Source organism: Urtica dioica, chromosome 6 (assembly GCF_054948205.1).
Source record: "Urtica dioica subsp. dioica isolate 48M chromosome 6, U.dioica_male_clone48M_v1_H2, whole genome shotgun sequence".
Taxonomy (NCBI): Eukaryota; Viridiplantae; Streptophyta; class Magnoliopsida; order Rosales; family Urticaceae; genus Urtica; species Urtica dioica.
The window spans coordinates 35,259,298-35,280,416 of NC_142761.1; the positions used below are offsets into that span (position 1 = coordinate 35,259,298).

Here is a 21,119-nt window from a genome sequence, read left to right on the forward strand (position 1 = left end):
CGGATCATCCTCCTCTGCGTCAGTCCACCCATCCTTGTAAGTCCACTAAACTTCCCGATTTTGCATATTCTTCATACTCTACCTCTTTTGTTTCCTTTCTCGTGTCTCTTCACTCTTTTTCTGAGCCTTTGTCCTATAGAGAGGTTGTTGTTGACCATCTTTGGTAGACTGCTATGGCTGAGGAACTTACTGCTCTACATCAGACCCACACTTGGGACTTCGTACCGTTGCCGTCAGGGAAGCGGGCCATCGGTTCTCATTGGGTCTATGAGATCAAGACCAAATCAGATGGGTCCGTGGAGCGGTACAAGGCCCGTCTTGTTGCTAAAGGCTATTCTCGGGAGTATGGTATGGATTATGAAGAGACTTTTACACCAGTCACAAAGATGACGACGATCCGTGCTCTGATCGCTGTGGCTTCTGTACATCGTTGGTAAATATCTCAGATGGATGTGAAGAATGCCTTCTTGTATGGTGACCTTCACAAGGAGGTCTACATGACACCCCCTCCTGGTGTCGCACATCAGTCCGGTCATGTGTGCAAGCTGCGCAAAGCTCTTTATGGTCTCAAACAAGCTCCCCGAGCTTGGTTTGAGAAGTTTTCCACTGTGATCACCTCCCTTGGTTTCATTCCTAGTCAGCACGATTCCTCTTTGTTCGTCAAGCATACAGGTACAGGTCGTATTCTCTTGTCCTTGTATGTTGATGACATGATTATTACCGGCGATGATTATGATGGGATTGAATCGTTGAAGTCTGACTTTGCTCGGTGCTTTGCTATGAAAGATCTGGGTTCGTTGCGTTACTTTCTAGGTATAAAGGTGGCTTTTTCTCCGAAGGGCTACCTTTTATGTCAGTCAAAGTATATATCAGATCTCTTTGAGCGCGCTCTTCTCACTGAGAACAGGATCGTTGATACTCCTCTTGTAACCAATGCACGCTACTCTCCATCTGGCGGGTCTCCTCTGCCCGATCCCAGTCTATACCGCACGATGGTTGGAAGCTTAGTTTATCTCACAGTTACTTGTCCTGATATTGCGCATGGTGTTCATATTGTCAGTCAGTTTGTCATTGCTCCTACCACAGTTCATTGGGTTGCCATTATGAGCATTCTCAGGTATCTTCGTGGTACTCAGTTTCAGAGTCTATTGTTTCCCTCCTCGTCTTCATTAGAGTTGCGCACTTACTCTGATGCCGATTTGGCTGGTGATCTTACGGATCGCAAGTCCACCAATGGATTCTGTGTTTTCCTTGGAGATTCACTCATCTCTTGGAAGAGCAAGATGTTATTTCTCGCTCTTCCACTGAAGCTGAGTATCGCGCTATGGCTACAACTACATGTGAGATTGTTTGGTTATGCTGGTTACTTGCTGATCTGGGTGTCACTCTTCATCATCCTACGCTGTTATAATATGATAATTAGAGTTCCATTCAGATTGCTCGTAACTCGGTCTTTCATGAGCGAACCAAACATATTAAGATTGATTGTCATTACACCCGCCATCATCTACATCTTGATACAATCACATTGCCATATGTTCCCTCTTCACTTCAGATTGCCGATTTATTCACGAAGGCTCATTCCACTTCGCGCTTCCGCTTCTTAGTTGACAAACTCTCAATGCTTATTGCTATAGCATCGTGAGTTTGAGGGGGGATATTAGCGTATATATAATATATTAGTCATTATTATTATTATTATTATTATTGTATTTAAGATTATTTCCTTTTTTCTTTATTTCCCTTTTTGTTGTATTAGGGTTATATATACCCAGACTACTCTATTTTTTTGTAGTGCAATTCATTATTCAGACTTCCTCTTTTTCTCTGAATCCCTAAAGCTTCAGCTATATCACATTATAAATGCTCACCACCTATATCACGTGGTCATTTATTTATTAAAAAAAAAAAAAAAAAACTAAAGCATCTAGCATGACGAATATTATTGTACTAGCCCATAGAAAACAGTTAGTTTAAAAAGTAACAACTTAAAAAACTTTGGTGGGACCCAAGTGAGATAAAGACATAGTTTTCCTATGCTTGTCTTGAGGAGGGTGACTATAACGAATCTGATGAGGCAAGGGAATGGCTGGCCCTCAGCTAGGCGGTAGGTTGGCCTTGGCACGAGGCGACTTGACTTGATGCAAGGTCGACCTTGGCTAGCCATAACGCGGGCCTAGGGGGCCAAGGCCAGCCCTGATGTAGGCCTCATCCAGGAGCGAGGGTGAGATACAAAAGAAGTACCCTGTTCTATTTTAAGTTTCGAGTACGAAACTCTTTTAAGGGGATATGGATTATACAGGATAAACTTTTGAATCTCTTGACTTGTAAATTCACGTTTAATAAACGAGTTTCCGTTTGTTACAATTGGTCATATAAGTTTATCGAATTAATTTAAAATATTTTAAGGTAATAGAAAATCTCAGAATAAATAAAGGATCTATCAAGTTCGTCTCGAATAATAAATTATTTTCCGAAAAAATATTTCGGAATTTAATTTAAGAAATAAATTCTCAAGGACAAGAATTATTTCCAAGAAACCTTAAATATAATTAAATTAATCGAGAACGAACGAGAAAATTCTCGGTTTAAATTATAAAATCGATATCCATTTAATTGTGGACTTGAATAAATAATTAAATGGATAGGACCCATTTGCAACAAAAATTAAGGACCCAGTTGCAACAAAAAAATTAATTTGGGGCCAGAAGTGAGGCTTAGGCTAAAAGCTGAAGACTTAATTGAGCAATTACCGAAGTCTTGCTCAATTAAAAAGCCTCGTTTTATTTTCTTCTTCTTCCTTTTTTCTTCTTCTCGTGCGCCATCTGCAAGAAATGAAAAAAAAAAAAAACAAACAAACACAACAACAACAACAACAACCACAACCACCATCATCAATCTCCATCTTCTTCTTCCTCACGCTGCCACGAAATCGCTGAGCCATTGCGCACACTCCGTCCGAGGAGAAACGACCGCCACGAGCCACCGTGGACACTGGACCTAGATCAAACGCCGGAGAACGAGTCAGAGAGCGGCAGAGAGTTAGATTTCACAGAAACAAGGTGAAGAATCTCTTACCCGATTTGATTTTAAAATTAGGGTTTTGAAATTTCGGGATTTCAGAATTTTGATGTTTTTGAGGTTGGTTGGTTTGATTATGTGCTCGGAATCGTGTTTGAAATTGATTGTTAGGGTTGTTTTTGAACTTGGACGAGTTTGGATTTTTGAATGGTTTTGGTCCAGAATTTCACTATGATAAAACGAACGTAGACAGGTTTACGTATTCTGAGATTATTTTTGCTGGTATTTTTCCTGAATAGTGAGATATGAAGTTTTGAAATCAGTGTTTCAAAGCTGGAAAAACTAGAACTCCGAATCTGTAAACTGATTTTGCAGGATGTTTTTGGGTTAGTTGTTGTGATCTAAATTCTTCTTATAATAACTCGTTAGAAAAGTACGTGAGTTTAATTTCGTTTGTCGCTGGAATTGGTCAACTTCGAATTTTTTAGCTTGAGTTATGGTAGATTAAGTATGAGCGTATCAGGCTATCGGGGAAAACAGTTTCAGAATTGTTGGGCTCGTTGTTTGTTTGTCTTAGCTGTGTAAATTGTTGTGGCAGTTTGTGCAGACGATGTTAGTTCTGAGCCTTGGAAATGTTGAGTTCGTGTTTGTTCAATGATGATTCAGAAAGTTTTTAATTGACTTATTGATTTGGCCGAGATGGTTTATTGACATGTTGGTTTTGTTTTTTTGACATGTTGATTTGGTTGAAAATTGGTGTTTTGTTCGGTTTTGATTTGGAAATTGTTGCTTGTTAAGGATTAAGGTTCGTTTTTTTTGGTCTAGGCGTCGGGAATCTCTCGGATCTCGAAGTGAGACCGAGAATTCGGATTTCAAGGTTTCGAGTTAGGAATCGGGATTATAAATTGACTCGATGCTCGTTTTTAAATTTCGCAGCTTATTTACGGATCGAGTCGGGATGAGCGAAGACCGGCGGAACCGAACGCATCGAAGCCAGAAAATAAAGAATTCATAAAAGAGTTGATCTCGATCTCACTCGTGAGTCGTGTATTGCTTTGTAGCGTTAGACTTACACTTTAATAATTTGGATTTATTTTAAATAATTGCAAATTAATTAAAGACGTTCGAGAATTTAGTTTCACTGTATTATTTTGGAATTCTCAGTTTCATGATTCAGATTATTTATTTATTTAAGACTCGTTGAACTTTTATGTCGTACTATTTCTTCGGTACGAACACGTACGGGTCTTAAATAAGTTTAATTTCCGAAAGACCGGGAAATAAGTAAATTAAATTCTCGAACCCCAAACCGACTCGTAATGAATCTTGAAAACGAACCTTAATCTCTTCAACATTTCTGAACCCGATGACTAACGAAGTTTCAACTTTGGATTCTAGTTCTCTCGACGCTTCTGAACGTGCCGAGAGTCTCGAGAAGCGCGTGAAGCAAGACAACTCCGGAAGTCAACAAGTTTCCGTCGAGCTATTCCGGGTAAGTGTGGAGACATAGGTCAACTACTTACCAAGAAAATAACCCCGTTTTACGTGCATCTTATATGTTAGTAAATAAGAGTAGGTGAAAGCCTTAAAACAAACACACTAATAAGATTAAGGCTTCGGTCATCTTTCTTGAAAATGTAGATTCGGGTTTTGCCCGTGAGGTTCAAACGCTAACTTGAACCAGCCACGATGTTATCTTGTTTTATTAGATCCCTCTGCTAACCGTAGTGGATAGGTTAGATTAGGGTTGACGGGAGAGCATAAGTCAAATTCTTGGATTCAAACCATGGGTGGAAGTACCGAGAGTCACATCCCGAGTCTTCTTAAAGCACTTAACGAGCACGAAAGAGAAACATTAATTCTTTCGGAGTTTATCCCACGATGCTCTCCTGTAGTAGTATAGGTGTGTACTCTGCGTGCTGCAGAGTACCCGAACCTTAATTGAACGGTTGTCGGCGGTACCCACAAGTCAACGACTTGTGTATGTGGCAGACCAATGTGGTCTGTATGGTGCTGAGTACTCAAAACTGGGGAGAACCCAACAATACGGGAAGACGCCTCGAGCGAACCCGATGGTAAATGGCAGCCGCCTTGAGCGAACCCAACGAACGGGCAGCCGCCTCGAGCGAACCCAACAATAATGGGCAGTCGCCACGAGCGAACCCGATGGTAATGGGCAGTCGCCTAGAGTGAACTCATTCAGTAGTGATTAACTGCCTCGAGTGAACTCATTGTTGTTGAAGTTTAGAGAGAGAGAGAGTCGAATCTGGAGAGAAGATAAAGAAAGAGAGAATCGAAGAAGAGAGATAGTGTTCCGAGACTTTGAATATTTCTTATATTTGATATTAATTTGTATCACATATTTATACATATGGTGAGTACAAGAGAGAGTGTAATAAATACATGTGTAATAACTACTTCTAGGAAAAAGAGAATAATAAATATACACAGAGAGCAAGACATAGGAAATAATATGAGAAATAAATGCGACAATTTCCCATGTGGAATGAGTTCCAAGGAGAGGACTTCCGAGGCAAGCTTGTCAGCGGAAGGGCGAGCTGGCGAGCTCGACGCGGAAGGGCGAGCTGACGAGCTCGACGCGGAAGGGCGAGCTGACGAGCTCGATTTCAACACTCCCCCTCAAGCTTGACTGTATATGTTGAGGAGGTCAAGCTTGCTACATAGCTCGGAAAAGGTTGCTCGCGGAAGGGCTTTGGTGAGAATGTCGGCGAGCTGATGACCTGACGGAATGTATTCCATATCGATTATTTTTTCTTCAATCTTTTCATTGATGAAGTATCGGTCGATCTCGATATGTTTTGTTCTGTCATGATGGACTGGATTTTTGGCTATGCTGAGAGCAGCTTGATTATCGCAAAAGAGCTTGATTGGACCTTCGATGATGATCTTGAGGTTGTCGAGAACTCTCTTCAGCCAGATGCCTTCACATACTCCACTTGCTAAGGACCTGAGCTCGGATTCAGCACTACTTCTTGAGACAACGGACTGCTTCTTGCTTCTCCAGGTAACAAGATTTCCCCAGACGTATGTGCACATGCCTGATGTTGATCGTCTGTCTGGAACATATCCGGCCCAGTCTGCATCTGTGAATACTTCGACACCTCGACTTCGTCTTTTCTTGAAGGAGAGACCAATCCCTGGGGCAGATTTGAGGTATTGGAGAATCCTCATGACTGCGTCCATGTGAGTTTCTGAGGGATTACTCATGAATCGACTTACCATACTTACTGCGAATCCAATATCTGGTCTCGTGTGAGTTAGGTAGATGAGTTTTCCTACGAGCTGCTGAAATCTTTCTTTGTCGGTGGCGGCCTCGTTGGTGCGAGCTAGAAGTTTCACATTGGCATCCATCGGAGTGTCAACTGGTTTGCAGCCAAGCATGCCAGTTTCTGTGAGGAGATCCAACGTGTACTTGCGCTGGGAAACAGAGATGCCCTTTTCTGATCGAGCTACCTCTATGCCGAGGAAGTATCGTAGGCTGCCGAGGTCCTTGACTTCGAACTCAGATGACAAAGTTTGCTTCAGCCTCCTGATCTCTTCCAGGTCGTCTCCGGTGATGACTATATCGTCCACATACACACTAAGAATGGTGTGCTTGCCTTGTGTGGAGATTTTTGAGAAGAATGTTGGATCTGCTTGACTCTGCTCGTAGTCACAACGTTTGAGCACGTTGGTGAATTTTCCGAACCATGCTCGCGGGTACTGTTTTAGTCCATATAGTGACTTCTTGAGTTTGCAAACTTTATTGGCTCCTTGATCTTTGTCAAATCCTGGTGGGAGTTGCATGTAGACTTCCTCTTCTAGTTCGCCGTTTAGAAAAGCATCCTTTACATCGAGCTGGATGAGAGGCCAATCTAAGTTGGCTGCTAGTGAAAGGAGGATTCTGATGGTATTGAACTTTGAAACTGGAGCGAATGTTTCTTGATAGTCAATGCCATACGCCTGCGTGTACCCTTTTGCGACAAGTCGGGCTTTGTATCTCTCCACTGTCCCATCTGGATTGTGTTTGATGGTGAAGAGCCATCTACATCCAACAGTTCACTTGCCTGGTGGTAGCTCGACGATATCCCACGTATCATTCTTTTCGAGGGCTTGGATCTCAGCATGACTTGCGTCTCGCCACTCGGAACTTTAAAGGGCTTCCTCGATGGAGTTCGGTACTTTTCCTTCATCTAACTTCGCCACATAGGCTTGGTAGCTCGTAGATAAATTCCCATAGTACACGTAATCCGCCATCCTGTATTGAGCACACGACCGAGGAGGTTTTCTCAATGCAATGGGTAAGTCTGGAGATTCGATGTTACCTTGTTCAATAGTGTCGTGGTTCAGGTTCGGAGAGACATCTTGGTCGCAAGCTTGTACCGGACTCTGGGTGATATTCAGTTCGCATGGAGAGGGTTCAGAGGCTTGCGAGCTGGGAATTTCTTGACCAGGTGAGGTCGGCGAGCTGGGAATTTCTGGAACATGTGAGGTCGGATTTTGAGGCGAGCTGGGAATTTCTGGAACAAGTGAGGTCGGATTTTGAGGCGAGCTGAATTCTGGGTTTATGATGAGCCAATTTGGGAAGTCATTTTCGTCATTCTCCCCCTGACGAGCTGAATTTGAGAAGTAAGGACTGAACTCATGAAAAGATGCATCCATTGAGACTATGAATTTTCGTGATCGGGGTTCATAGCATTTGTAGCCTTTCTGGGTTGCTGAATAGCCAAGGAAGATGCATTTGAGCGATTTTGGTTCAAGTTTACCTTGGCCATAAGAATGGGTGAAGACTGAACAGCCGAACACTTTCGCAAGTAGGGTTGAGATGAGTCGACAGTGAGGGTATGTCTCTAGAAGGACTTGAGATGGGATTTTATAGCCAAGGACACGAGATGACATTCTGTTTATGAGGTAGGTGGCTGTGAGGACAGCTTCTCCCCAAAAATGAGATGTGACGTTTGAGGAGAACATGATGGCTCGGGCGACTTCGAGAATGTGTCGATTTTTCCGCTCGGCTACCCCATTTTGTTGCGGGGTATGAACGCACGAGCTGGAGTGAATTATGCCATGTGTTTTGAAGAAATCGCCGAGCTCAGAATTAAAGTAATCTCGAGCGTTGTCAGTGTGGACAATTTGAATGGATGTGTCGAACTGTGTTTGGATCATTTTGTGAAAGGTTTTGAATAGATTGGATGTTTCAGATTTTTGTTTCATCATGTATATCTAACTGAGTCTAGTGTGGTCGTCAACAAAGAGAAGGAACCATCGAACTCCAGTGATATTGGGAACTTTTGAGGGCCCCCATATATCACTGTTAATTGTGGCAAAAGGACGAGATGGTTTGTACGAGGTGGGGTGATATGAGCTTCGAGAATGTTTGGCGAACTCACACATGTCACACTGAATGGAATTGATATTTTTATTGATAAACAAAGAAGGAAACATTTTTTTGACATACATGAAATTTGGATGCCCTAGTCTAAGGTGATTGAGCATGATCTCTTTGTACTGGGGTGAATGTTGGGCGAGCTGACACATGGCGGGCTGATCTGGCTTGATGACATAGAGTCCGGTACTCAGCTCGGCACTACCAATCTGTCTCCCCGTGACCTGTTCCTGAAACACACATGAACTTCCATCAAAAACAGTTCGGCACTTAGAGTCTTGGTTGATCTTATGCACAGATAAGAGATTGCATTGCAGTTGAGGCACAAAGAGCACCGAGTCTAGCCTTATGGACTTCGTCAAGACAACGGTGCCAATACCAGTGACTTGAGTTTTGGCTCCGTTGGCGATGGTGACTGATATGCTTTTATTACAAGCGGAGTAAGTTGTGAATAGACTTCGATTACCAGTCATGTGATCAGTGACACCGGAGTCGACAATCCATGCTGTGGGATTCTCTGAGCTTACATTGAGGGCTCGAGGAGAGTTACCTAGAGGGCCAATGCCCGAGTGTTCTCCACTGAGTTGGACTTGTTGAAGAAGCTTCTGGAGAATAGCGAGCTGGTCGTTGCTGAAGGGAGAGGAGTCTGAGGTCGAGGTCGAGGCAGCGGACGAGGTGGATACTAAGTTTCCGACTGAGTTCGGATCCTTAGTATCTTGGGTTGACTTCGAGCTCGGTGGTTTCCCATGCAGCTTCCAGCAGGTTTCTCGGAGGTGTCCAGGTCGTCTGCAATGATCGCAGTAGGGGCGAGGTTTGCGAGGTTTCTCTGTTGAGACGCGGGCTGCAAGAACTTCGTCTCCATGTGTGGTGAGGGCGGACGAGTCTGAGGATGAGCCCGGAAGTGAGCTCGATTTGATAACTCCCAGCATGAGTTTCCTCCTGCTTTCCTCGTGTCTGACCGCGGAGAAGGCTTCACGGAGAGATGGTAGTGGTTTTGTACTAAGTATCCGACCTCTGACCTCATCAAGGTCTTGGTTGAGGCCGGATAGTAGTTTAAACACACGTTTGGTCTCCACTATCATGCGGTAGATTTTTGAGTCTTCGGAGCTGGTCCACTGGTGCTTTTCGTAGAGGTTGATCTTCTGCCATAGATGTGTGAGCGAGCTGAAGAACTGAGTAACATACATCTCTCCTTGACGTAGGTCGTGGAGAGTGTTCTCAGTTTCAAACAGCTCGGACATATCTTCTGAGTTGGAGAAGATTTCTCTAGCTGCTTGCCAGATTTCTGCTGCCGTTCGGTAAAGGAGGAAGGTTTCTCCAATTTCGGGGAGCATAGAGTTTATGAGCCAGGACATCACCATGCTGTTTTCGGCCTTCCAACTCTTGAACGTCGGATCTTCGATCACAGGAGATGTGGCCACGCCTGTGAGGTAGTCATCTTTACCTCGTCCCGATATGAACATGAGCACAGATTGGGACCACTGTAAGAAGTTGTGGCCATTGAGTTTGTGGCTCGTGATATGTTGGGAGAAGGATTCAGATTACGACTGAGTGGGCGTGGTCTGAGTGGTGTTCATGGTGGTTGATTTTCCCTGCTCTGATACCATGTTTAAGTTTAGAGAGAGAGAGAGTCGAATCTGGAGAGAAGATAAAGAAAGAGAGAATCGGAGAAGAGAGAGAGTGTTCCGAGACTTTGAATATTTCTTATATTTGATATTAATTTGTATCACCTATTTATACATATGGTGGGTACAAGAGAGAATTTAATAAATACATATGTAATAACTACTTCTAGGAAAAAAAGAATAATAAATATACTAAGAGAGCAAGACATAGGAAATAATATGAGAAATAAATGCGACAATTTCCCATGTGGAATGAGTTCCAAGGAGAGGACTTCCGAGGCAAGCTTGTCAGCGGAAGGGCGAGCTGGCGAGCTCGACGCGGAAGGGCGAGCTAATGAGCTCGACGCGGAAGGGCGAGCTGACGAGCTCGACGCGGAAGGGCGAGCTGACGAGCTCGATTTCAACAATTGTCGTGCCAAGGCGGCACACTTGCTTCGACGTCAGTTGAAGATGGTACCACTAGTGGATCCCAGACAGTCTTAAAACACCCAATCCGCCGTAAGACCGATGCTCGAGGTCTGAGGCTCGCTTCTTGTCATTTTAGAGATCGTAGCAGGAGAAGATGTACGATCTGGTAGAGCGACAAGTATGTAGGTAGAGTGTGGCCACGCGTCAGTCATGCTCTAGTATTAGAATCTAGCTGCATCTAACGCTCATTATGCATTCTTATATGCTTGTTTGCATGTCACATGACATTTAGTTTATTTTCTTTTCTAGATAGACTCCCACTTACTAAGTCATTCGACTCATAGCTTTATGACCCTTGGTAATGTAGATAAAGGAAAAGCTCGTAAGCGGGAAGCGGAGTTGAAGACCGAGACCGAGCACGTATCGCCTTGACTTGTAGGCTATGGGATCTCACGGACCGGGGATTTAGTTGGTTTGTCAAAACGTTCCGAGAGGTATATGAATATGAGTCGTTGTAAGACTCTATGCTTTAATTAAAAGCGAAAAATTTCTTCGGATTTTTGATAAACTACTTTTATATATAATCTTTCACTAAACGTTTGATAAACGATGAGTTAATATATAATTATGATATTAGATTTGTATGATTGGAGTTGATCAATCGCGGCTCGTGGGTGAGCTGACGCTCGCAGGCCGTGACAACTTGCCTTTTAAACCAACCCTATTTCTCGCCTCATAATAAGTCCGACGTATAAGATTATAATCAAATTTGTCTTATAAGTCGTAGCGCGAACGATAAGATTAAGAGAAAGAACAAATGATGATTTGTTTAAACGTTGATCATCCCAACCAAGAGAGCATCTCGTTTGACTATATCATAAGCATCTTAAACCTATCTATCATGCACTATAATAGTAGTCGACCGATTGATTGTCGTAACACAAAAGCGTAAATGAAATCAATTACTTGTATGTGTAACAATATAATGATAAATAATAGACCGATAAAATACATATAACATCAATTCAAAAAAAAAAAAAAAAAATACATATAACATGTGAGAGTTCTTATTCCTCTCGAGATCTAAAATCTAGCTTTTCTCTTTGATGAACAACATTTATAGAATACTGCAGGAATATTTGCTTAAAGGAAAAACTGTTCCCCACACTAAAGTAAAAAAAAAAAAAAAAAAGGCAAAATATGTTCTTAGTTCTTCTGACTCACCCACGATGTGAGATTCGTCAGTACTTAGGAAGTCTTTTGACTCATCTGCAGGACCGGCATTTATTAATGAAAGCTTTTATTATAGTTGCTATTTTCCTTACGGTTTTTCCAAAAATAAAAATTCAGAAAAAGAAAAGTAAATGCGGCAAAGCGAAATGAACTTTAATATTGTGGCAATGACGTGGCACCGAATATGTATATAAAAAAGCCAAAACTCTGTAGATCCATCCAAACAAACAAACACAGTCCGTGTCTGCATTTCCGATCTGAAGAAGAAGAAAAAGATGCCTCCGACGGTTGCGGCGGCGGGGCAAGGGATGCAGTACAAGAACCTCGGCCGGACCGGGCTGCGCGTGAGCCAGCTCTCGTACGGCGCGTGGGTGAGCTTCGGCAACCAAGTAGACGTGAAGGAAGCGAAAACTCTCCTCCAGTGTTGCCGCGACAACGGCGTGAACTTCTTCGACAACGCCGAGGTGTACGCCAACGGCCGCGCCGAGGAGATCATGGGCCAGGCGATCCGCGAGCTCGGGTGGCGCCGATCGGACCTCGTCCTCTCCACCAAGATCTTCTGGGGCGGCCCGGGGCCCAACGACAGGGGACTCTCCCGGAAGCACGTCGTCGAAGGGACGAGAGCGAGTCTGAAGCGCCTCGACGTTGAGTATCTCGATGTCGTTTATTGTCACCGGCCTGACACGTCGACGCCGATCGAGGAGACTGTGAGGGCGATGAACCATATTATCGATCGCGGTTGGGCTTTCTATTGGGGGACGAGTGAGTGGTCGGCTCAGCAGATCACTGAGGCTTGGGCTGTGGCTCAGCGGCTTGATCTCGTTGGCCCTGCCGTTGAGCAGCCTGAGTATAACCTTCTTTCCCGCCATAAGGTATTCCGATTCATTGTGGCTTTTCTTCACTTGCTGTGGAAATGAAGCATTGATCTTATGCGTTTCTCAGTAGGTTTGAATCGCAGTGTGGAAATTAGATTTGGATTTGGGGGGAATTAGTGTGTGATTGGCTGTTAGTCGTACATGGATTTGTGTCCTTTTATTCGTAGACTTGCAAGCGCGTACATATTGAATGTGAATTGTTATGCAATCTCGTCAACTTTTTTAGGTTGGATTTGAAATTCTGAGTTTTTGGTGGAGATGTGTTGAATGATATAGCTTTGCTTTTGATTGCGTGTGTGATTGGCTGATGTTCGTACATGGATTAGTGTCCTGTTGTTCATAGACTTACAAGCGTACACACATTGAATGTGGATATCTCATCAATTTTTTTATGTGTTATTTATGTGTTTCTGCGGACCTCTGAATTGCAGAGGAAATTAGATTTGGTGTTCAATTTAGATTTCTCAATTTATGGAAATAGGGTAAATGAGATTGCTTTATAGGTGCATTAATAGAGACTGTTCAGTTGATCTGGGTTTATTGGTTTTGATTTATTGTCCTGTTCATTCATTGAATTCTTCAATTGATACAGATCTAGGACTAGAACCCAAGTTTATATGATATCAATCTGTCGAGGCTTTTGTATATTGTTTTTAGGGTTCAGCGGCTATATACCCCGATAGAATTTAAGGTTTTGCAAAATAGCCATAGTTTGCTAACTATAAGCAAACTAGCCCAAGTAAGATTAATCTAGGCTGGATTAAATTTAATCCCAACGAACTATAAAGACAGAATGTAAGCTTTATGAATGCTGGATTAAAATTAATCGAGGCAGGAGTAAAGTTAATGAAAACATGTACTCTCAATTGGCTATTTTGCTATACCTAATGAAACTATGGCTATTTTGCAAATGTCATAGTTTGAATTGATTACTTCATACAATTTTTCCTTGTTATCAATGGGTTCTCAAATGCTCAGTATTTATATGCAGGTCGAGTCAGAATATCTTCCTCTATACACCAACTACGGGATCGGACTCACGACGTGGAGCCCGCTCGCATCGGGGGTTCTCACCGGAAAATACAACAAGGGAGCTATACCGCCCGACAGCCGATTCGCCTTGGAGAATTACAAGGTCAGGCAAACTCTCTGATCTACACTTTGCTATTTTGCTCCTGAAAATGCTCACTTCAGTTCGTATCGAATATATTCCGGGTTCTGTTTCTTGCTGGTTACTCGTCGGCGAAACTAAAGATCGACACCAGTTTAAAATCTGTACAATGCATTATTTATTTAACAACAATAATCAACTATTGAATTTTTATATTATTTATTTATTTTCTGTTGTCTAACAGCTTGTTGGTTTTGTATGTTAAACAATGTTTTAAGTAGCGTAAATGGTAATCGAAGGGATTTCCGTTTTTGAGGCGAGGCATAAACCTAAAAAAATAGGCATAAAACTACATATATTTCGTAACTGCCGAATAAGTTTTAGACTCATAAACCTTGGTTCGACTCTCGAATACTAATTTAACAACGAAAACACGAAAACACGTCTTAGATTCGTAAAACTTCTAACAATCAAACCCTAGTGAAGAGGAGATGTGACTATGCTTCGTTAACTAATATTTTTTTCTGGCTCCCATTAAATGTCGGTTTTGTATGGCTTGTAGAATCTTGCGAACAGGTCACTGGTCGATGACGTTTTGAAGAAGGTGAACGGTTTGAAGCCGATCGCGGACGAACTAGGCGTGCCATTGTCTCAGCTCGCTATTGCATGGTGCGCCTCTAACCCAAATGTCTCCTCTGTCATCACCGGTGCTACCAAGGAGTCTCAGGTCAGTATATATAGATATATTACTACATACATTTTTTTTTCTCCTCGTTCAAATCAAGAAACCCTTTTTTTCTGCAGATTCAAGAGAACATGAAAGCCATCGACGTGATTCCGTTGCTGACCCCTAGTGTGCTCGAGTCGATCGAGGCCGTGGTACAGACCAAGCCGAAGCGCACGGAGTCTTATAGGTAGATTCTGAATACAACTGTCGGGTCAGAGGATCGGTCGTGCCTTTTTACACCTCTGCACATTTGCAGAAATAAATTTGCCTTTGTATTTCAGGAGTAGAAAGAAAAGTTCATTTACATTTCCTGTGCTGTTTTGTCTTTGGTCTTTATTTGGCGCCTTTGGACTGTTTTGCTTGTGCTTGGTATGTCGTTGTGTTATGTGGTGTTTGTCGTTTCCCTTGAGAGGTATTATGAGTTTTTGAGGGAGTAGAGTAAGTCTGTTTCAGTGTTAATATATAAGTAAAGGCCTTTTCATTGAGCTGTACTGTACTCTATAATGAAGAATTTGCCTTTGCATTTCTGTTTATTTATTTTTAAGTCTTTGAAAGAGGTTTGTATTTTGTTGATATGGATTCCATTGGTCTTCTGGTCTTCCTGAATTTGGCTTGGTTTAGAATAGAAGTTGTGATATTTGCAAAGCCTCTTGGCTTTGATTTTAAGTACTAAAAGATTGGCAACCACTGAAACGACATGTCGTGAATAACTACAGTGAGCACAGGCAACATTATGAATATTATGCTGCTTTTTTTCTTCTTCTTATTTATCTTGTATATTTACTCAGTTATTTGACTTGTTTCTTACATGAATAGTTTCCATTTTTCAGACATCAGAAATAACAGGAAAATAAGAAGAAAAAAGAAATACACTCTATCAATAAAATTGTTTTGAAAATGAATATGTTGATGAGATCGTAGTTCGGTAAAATATAGAAGAGAATAAAAACAGAGTGAATAATAGGGAATTAAATTAGGAAGCTAATTCTGAGCAAAAAAAAAAGAAAAAAATACTTGGAAGATAATAACAAGAAAAAGACGGGTCTTATTTTTTTTTTGGAGGGTATTTGGTAAATTAGTTTGAGCAGTTGTGTGAAAGCGTTTTTGCCGCGTAATAGACATCTTCTTCCTCTACCGTCTGAGCCCCGACCCTCATGCAATGCCTTCTCTCTCTCTCTCTCTCTCTCTCTCTCTCTCTCCAACCAGATAGTAATTCAATCGCAATAACCCAAATTTCTCTTTTCTTTTGCCTCCATCGTTTAATCGTTCAGGTCCTTTAAAAGCTTCATTTCGTAATACGTATCATAGGTAAACATTTTCCTATATCTTTTCTATAACCCAAAACGCAAGGAAAAAAAAAAAACCAAACTCTTTATACGCACGTTTTAGATGTTTTCGGATATCATTCATTGTCTCTGCTACAATCTGTTTCTCGTATGAATAATTTGTCAATAGAAATGTTTCGCTTTTCTTTTTCTATGATCTTGCAGATTCAAAGAGGAAGATACGAGAATAAACTTGATATGGTACACAGAATTTTATGAAGCTCTCTTCAGACTTTCCGTATCACGAGCATTGAGGTTTCAGGGAAAAATTTGGGCCACCGATCATCTGAAACTAGCCTCGATTTTAACGTCTCGGCCAGGGATCAATGTCAGCAAATATCTCTCTTCGGACCGGTGAGGAGTTCTCATCCCAGTTTCCGATAAGACTCCCCTCGATCGTCACCGATGAAACCCCAAATCAATTCCCACAGAATTCCGACTATAATCCAACCCCGAGAAGAATGGAAAACGATGAAAATACGGGCCACGAAAGACCGAAACTCAAGTTTCTGTGCAGCTTCGGCGGGAGAATCGTGCACCGCCCGGGGGATGGGAAGGTCCGATACGTCGGCGGAGACACGAGGATTCTGTCGGTCCGGAGGAATATTCCGTTGGACGAGCTGGCGAGGAAGACCTCGGCGATCTTCAGCGCTCCTCACACCATCAAGTATCAGCTCCCCGGAGAAGATCTCGATTCCCTCATATCGGTTTTCACCGAGGAGGACCTTCACAACATGTTCGACGAGTGTCGGGGTTTAGAGAGGGCCGGTGGGTCCCAGAGGCTGAGGATCTTTCTCGTGCCTCTCAACGAGTCGGAGTCTCCGAGCTCGGCCAATGGGATGAGCTCGGGCGGTCAGAGCCTCGCCAGCCTGTCGAGCCAGTTCGGGAACAACTCGGACTACAGAGAGGAGAGGGATTCGAGCCCGAGCTCGTCCAACGTGGCCTCTGCCGGGTATTTCCCGAGACCCTTTTGCCAGTTCTCTCCGAAGCTCGTCAACAACAACGGGAAATTCCCTTACCAAGAGCACTATTACGTCGATCCAATGGCGTATTATTTCCAAAACCATAAGAACAACTACTTTGTGGACTATGACCAAAATGCCTCTCCCGGGGATACGACGAGCCTTCACCACCGCAGCCGGAGCGAGGATCTTTTGCCGTCTTTGAACCCTCAAGCCAGCCGTAGGCCGGGAAGGTCTTTTCTCAATGAACGAAGGCCTGGAATAGAGCGATCGGTGTCACACCCTGAAGACCCTCTCGGGCTCATCAGAGACGGTCCCCACGGAGTCAAGATCGCTCACGCCCTATCGGACCCGAAAATGCAAGAGCTCGATTTGAGCTTCCTCGAGGGAATCAGGAGGGAAAAAGTGCCGATTGTTACAACGCCGAATTGCTCGATTGATCTCTCGTTTCAAGAGGAGAAGATGGTCGCTAACTGGAGGCCGTACACAGGACATGTTTACGACGATAATATCGATCACCGCGATAATCATTACGAAGCTTCGATGTTTGAAAACGCTCTCGAACTTAGTGACCGTCTTTCATCTCAAGAACTAATGCCAGTAAGTTAATCCTTCTTTCTTCTTCTCTTTATTTGTAATGTACTTGAATCATTTCTTTGAATCCATGTATCAGAAACGAGACTTGAGTTTCAGCTCGGGGATTGATGTGTGTGTCCCGGATATAAGCCGTCCTAATAGTACCGACTACGAGACCACGAAGTTGAGCCTCGGCGTAGAACTCAACGAGGGACGCGAATTCGGCAATGCTGCTTCGATGGAATCGCTGAACTACGGAGACGGAAAGACGGTCAAATCACCGTCTCTGGTCATCGAGGACGTGACTCATGGGACGGGCCACAGAATCCCGTCTTCTTCTAGTGTGGTCCTATTTGTCGAGCACACATCTCCTAAAGAAATGGAGGTAACAGGAAACATGCCTTTTATTTGACTCTCTTGGCTAGGCCTTTGTGTTGATCACCTTATATCATAATTTTTTTTTCAGGAAGAAGAAGTAGAAGAAGAAGAAGATGGCAACAGAAGCGAGAGGAACGAGTCCATGAGCGACGCTACAATAGCTGAGATGGAAGCTGGTATCTACGGTCTGCAGGTATTAATGAAAGATGTGATGAGAATAGAATACAGAAATTTAGATTTGTGGGACTTTGGAGAGGTCTAGTTTCTCAAATCATATCATACTTTTTAGACTTATATGCAACTATTATTAGGCCCGTCATTGCCCGTTATTTTGTGATAGGACGTTAGGCAATAAAAAGATAAGTTCCTTTTTGGGGTTGTGACTAGTATTATTAAAAGTTGTTCGGCAATAAATAGAAATGGTAAATAATCATTTAGGAGGAATCAGTTTGGGTTTAGGCTTTGCCTTCGCAGAGTTCCGGGTCTTTCGAACGCACGGGTTTATCTTTTACTGTCTTTATTGTTTATAGATGGAAATCGAAGGTTCTTATCGTTTTTGACCGGGGAACATATGAAAACCAATGCGCAGATCATAAAGAACTTAGATCTAGAGGAACTGCAAGAGCTCGGCTCGGGCACATTTGGGACCGTCTACCATGGGATGTGGAGAGGAACGGACGTAGCAATCAAGAGGATCAAGAAGAGTTGCTTCTCGGGAAGATCGTCCGAGCAAGAGCGGCTGGTGAGTCTTCTTGCGTTTCAAGCTGTCCCTTTTACTGTGAACCCAAGGATTAAAATCTCGATACCGGTACCGATACCGAGGTTCTGATTTTACTGATATATGTTCAGATTAAGGACTTTTGGAGAGAGGCGAGGATACTATCGACTCTTCACCACCCGAATGTAGTGGCATTTTACGGTGTAGTGCCCGACGCTCCGGGAGGGACATTAGCGACCGTGACCGAGTTCATGGTCAATGGATCGTTGAGGCATGTTCTTCTGAAGAAGGAAAGGTATGATTTCTTCTTTTTTTTTTTTCTTTTTTTTTTTAACCTTTATTATTTCGTCTTAGTAATTCATTTAATTTCTTACGGAGCAGAGTGCTGGATCGTCGAAAGAGGCTCAGGATCGCGATGGATGCGGCATTCGGAATGGAATATCTGCACATGAAAAACATTGTTCACTTTGATCTCAAGTGTGACAACTTGCTTGTCAACTTGAGGGACCCGGAAAGACCAGTCTGCAAGGTAAAAATTAGTGGCAATAATTATTATAAAAATGGCTATTCGGCCCCTGTACTACTAGCATGGTGACATTTTTATGACTATATATCTTTTCTTGAATTACTATCTTGTAGGCATTTTTTTTTTAAATTTCTTTGTACATAGAATACAAAAATCATTTTAGACTTTGTTGTTTTATTTATTTATAAAAAATTGCCCTCGCAGTCGCATGCGCAGATTTTCGTTCGTACGTAATATTTTTCGGAAAGATTTCCACAAAAACACAAATCTTGGGGGTAAATAATAAATAACAAAATGGATTAAAGTATCACCACCCGAACGTTATAGGAGCCGCGTATGCAAAATATCCTACTTAAATTTTTGAAGGGTGTCCCAATTATGACTAAAACACACAACCTCAAGCTGTGATGGTGGAATTGCTCACCACTTGGACTACCTCCCTTTGCAATGAATTAATTACTTACAACTACGAAACTCAAAATATTGTTCGTTAGTATATATTGTTTTATCGGAACATTAGAAACAATAAGTACTAATATAAGTTTATTTATTTGGTTTAGGTCGGAGATTTTGGGCTATCGAGAATCAAGCGCAACACGCTCGTGTCTGGCGGTGTAAGAGGAACACTTCCCTGGATGGCTCCCGAACTTTTAAATGGAAGCAGTAGCCGGGTCTCTGAGAAGGTTAATAGACTTATATACCATAATTTTGTTTTGTTATTTTTGTGCCCATTTTAATTATATAGTGGATCAATATTATTTTTGTTTCATTATTTATAGGTAGACGTTTTCTCGTTCGGCGTGGTGTTATGGGAAATTTTGACCGGAGAGGAACCATATGCCGATTTGCATTGCGGTGCTATCATTGGTAAGAGCCTTACATTTTAGAATTTTTTTTTACCAAGTTCCTAAATAGGATTCATAGTGCTAAATATAATAAATGGTACAGCTCAAGTTTGATGACCTAAACATTTGATGATCAAACCCAATTATGCAAGAGAATCACGAACATTCAGTATTTATAATGTTGTTGTAAGATTATACTGATGGAGTGACATTACAAAATTTTGTTCATTCAAAGATGCATAATTAATATACTAATTTATTTATGGCAGATTAATATTTGTTTTAAGAAACTATTTGCAAATAGATATCCATGAGAAAAAAAATGTGTTACACTCTTGAAGGTTCAAGTAATATTTGTCATTGAATCACTTGACTTGAAAATGGATGCTCTAAGAAAAAACCTTTAGTGATCCAAATAATTTTTTTTTCCAAATTTTAGGTGGAATCGTGAATAACACATTAAGGCCTCCGATTCCGAAGCGCTGCGAGTTGGAATGGAAAAGGCTTATGGAAGAATGTTGGTCGGCGGACCCCGCAGCACGACCATCTTTCACTGAAATAACGGACAGACTACGAGACATGTCCATTGCGCTACTTAAAAATAAGCGATTACTAAATACTTTGACCAGATGAACAAATCCTCATTGATTCTACCACATATTTATTTCATACGCATTTTTGCTTTGACTACTAGCTTAAATCTAATGTGAACTATATAATGAAAAATACTATACCATGTGAATTGTAAATGGATAACTGCAACTAATGTACATCTTCTTTCCAGTTTGTTTTGATTTTTTCCAATATTTTATTATAGTTTATTAATTGGATATTTGTTGAGGTCGTCTAACTTACATTATGATGAATATATGGTTTTATCATGCGCTTTCTCGATGTCGTCTATTTGTAACATTCTAGCGATTATAAGTTAAAAAAAATTAAAAAGTTCTGCGATTATCTTCGGATTGAGTTTTGACATAGGAGGAGGGAAAGTATGAGCCAACGCAACCTTTGCATGATGACTTGACTATGATTGAAACTTCAAACCAATTTAACGTTGCTTGTAACTTTTTTCTTCAAATTCTAGCAAATTCGCCAGGAAACTTGAGACTTGAGGAAATCTGTAAAATGCTATTTCAACACAGCAAGGAGGATTATTTGTTTTAATTCTATTATTTTGAAATGTAAATTATGCAATAATATTGTTTTGAGAACATCTCATGACATGTTATATCATATTTAGAATGTGTAAATTACTCAACAATAATTATTTTCAGATACTTTATCATGAACTACATGATTATTATGATTACTCAACAATAACTATTTAGATGATTTTTTCTTCACCTATAAATAACGACTGTTGTATTCATTTTCACACATAAGCTTTTACTCTATCTTTC

The 21,119-nt window shown here is 41.8% G+C and overlaps 2 protein-coding genes and 1 long non-coding RNA gene across 4 annotated transcripts; all 3 read left to right on the forward strand.

Moving 5' to 3' along the window:
* The first annotated feature begins 2,821 nt into the window (after positions 1 to 2,821).
* Positions 2,822 to 10,903, forward strand: LOC149393797 (uncharacterized). The gene is made up of 4 exons (XR_016299626.1): positions 2,822 to 3,062; positions 3,958 to 4,059; positions 4,420 to 4,513; positions 10,808 to 10,903. It is a non-coding gene; the product is annotated as an uncharacterized LOC149393797 (long non-coding RNA).
* A 966-nt stretch (positions 10,904 to 11,869) lies between these two features.
* On the forward strand, positions 11,870 to 14,961 carry KAB1 (potassium channel beta subunit 1). The gene is made up of 4 exons (XM_089617566.1): positions 11,870 to 12,545; positions 13,540 to 13,683; positions 14,222 to 14,386; positions 14,464 to 14,961. The coding sequence occupies exons 1-4, from the start codon at positions 11,949 to 11,951 to the stop codon at positions 14,575 to 14,577; spliced, it is 1,020 nt and encodes a 339-aa protein (XP_089473692.1). The 5' UTR covers positions 11,870 to 11,948; the 3' UTR covers positions 14,578 to 14,961.
* A 235-nt stretch (positions 14,962 to 15,196) lies between these two features.
* LOC149393799 (PB1 domain-containing protein tyrosine kinase) lies at positions 15,197 to 20,480 on the forward strand. Of its 2 annotated transcripts, XM_089617055.1 has the most exons (10): positions 15,197 to 15,694; positions 15,877 to 17,273; positions 17,347 to 17,634; positions 17,716 to 17,820; positions 18,217 to 18,369; positions 18,477 to 18,640; positions 18,727 to 18,874; positions 19,432 to 19,554; positions 19,651 to 19,738; positions 20,156 to 20,480. In XM_089617055.1, the coding sequence occupies exons 2-10, from the start codon at positions 16,038 to 16,040 to the stop codon at positions 20,347 to 20,349; spliced, it is 2,499 nt and encodes an 832-aa protein (XP_089473181.1). In that variant the 5' UTR covers positions 15,197 to 15,694; positions 15,877 to 16,037; the 3' UTR covers positions 20,350 to 20,480. The 2 variants fall into 2 exon arrangements, with proteins under 2 accessions (XP_089473181.1, XP_089473182.1); XM_089617056.1 differs by lacking the exon at positions 15,197 to 15,694 and having other exon boundaries at positions 15,770 to 17,273.
* Positions 20,481 to 21,119: the final 639 nt, after the last annotated feature.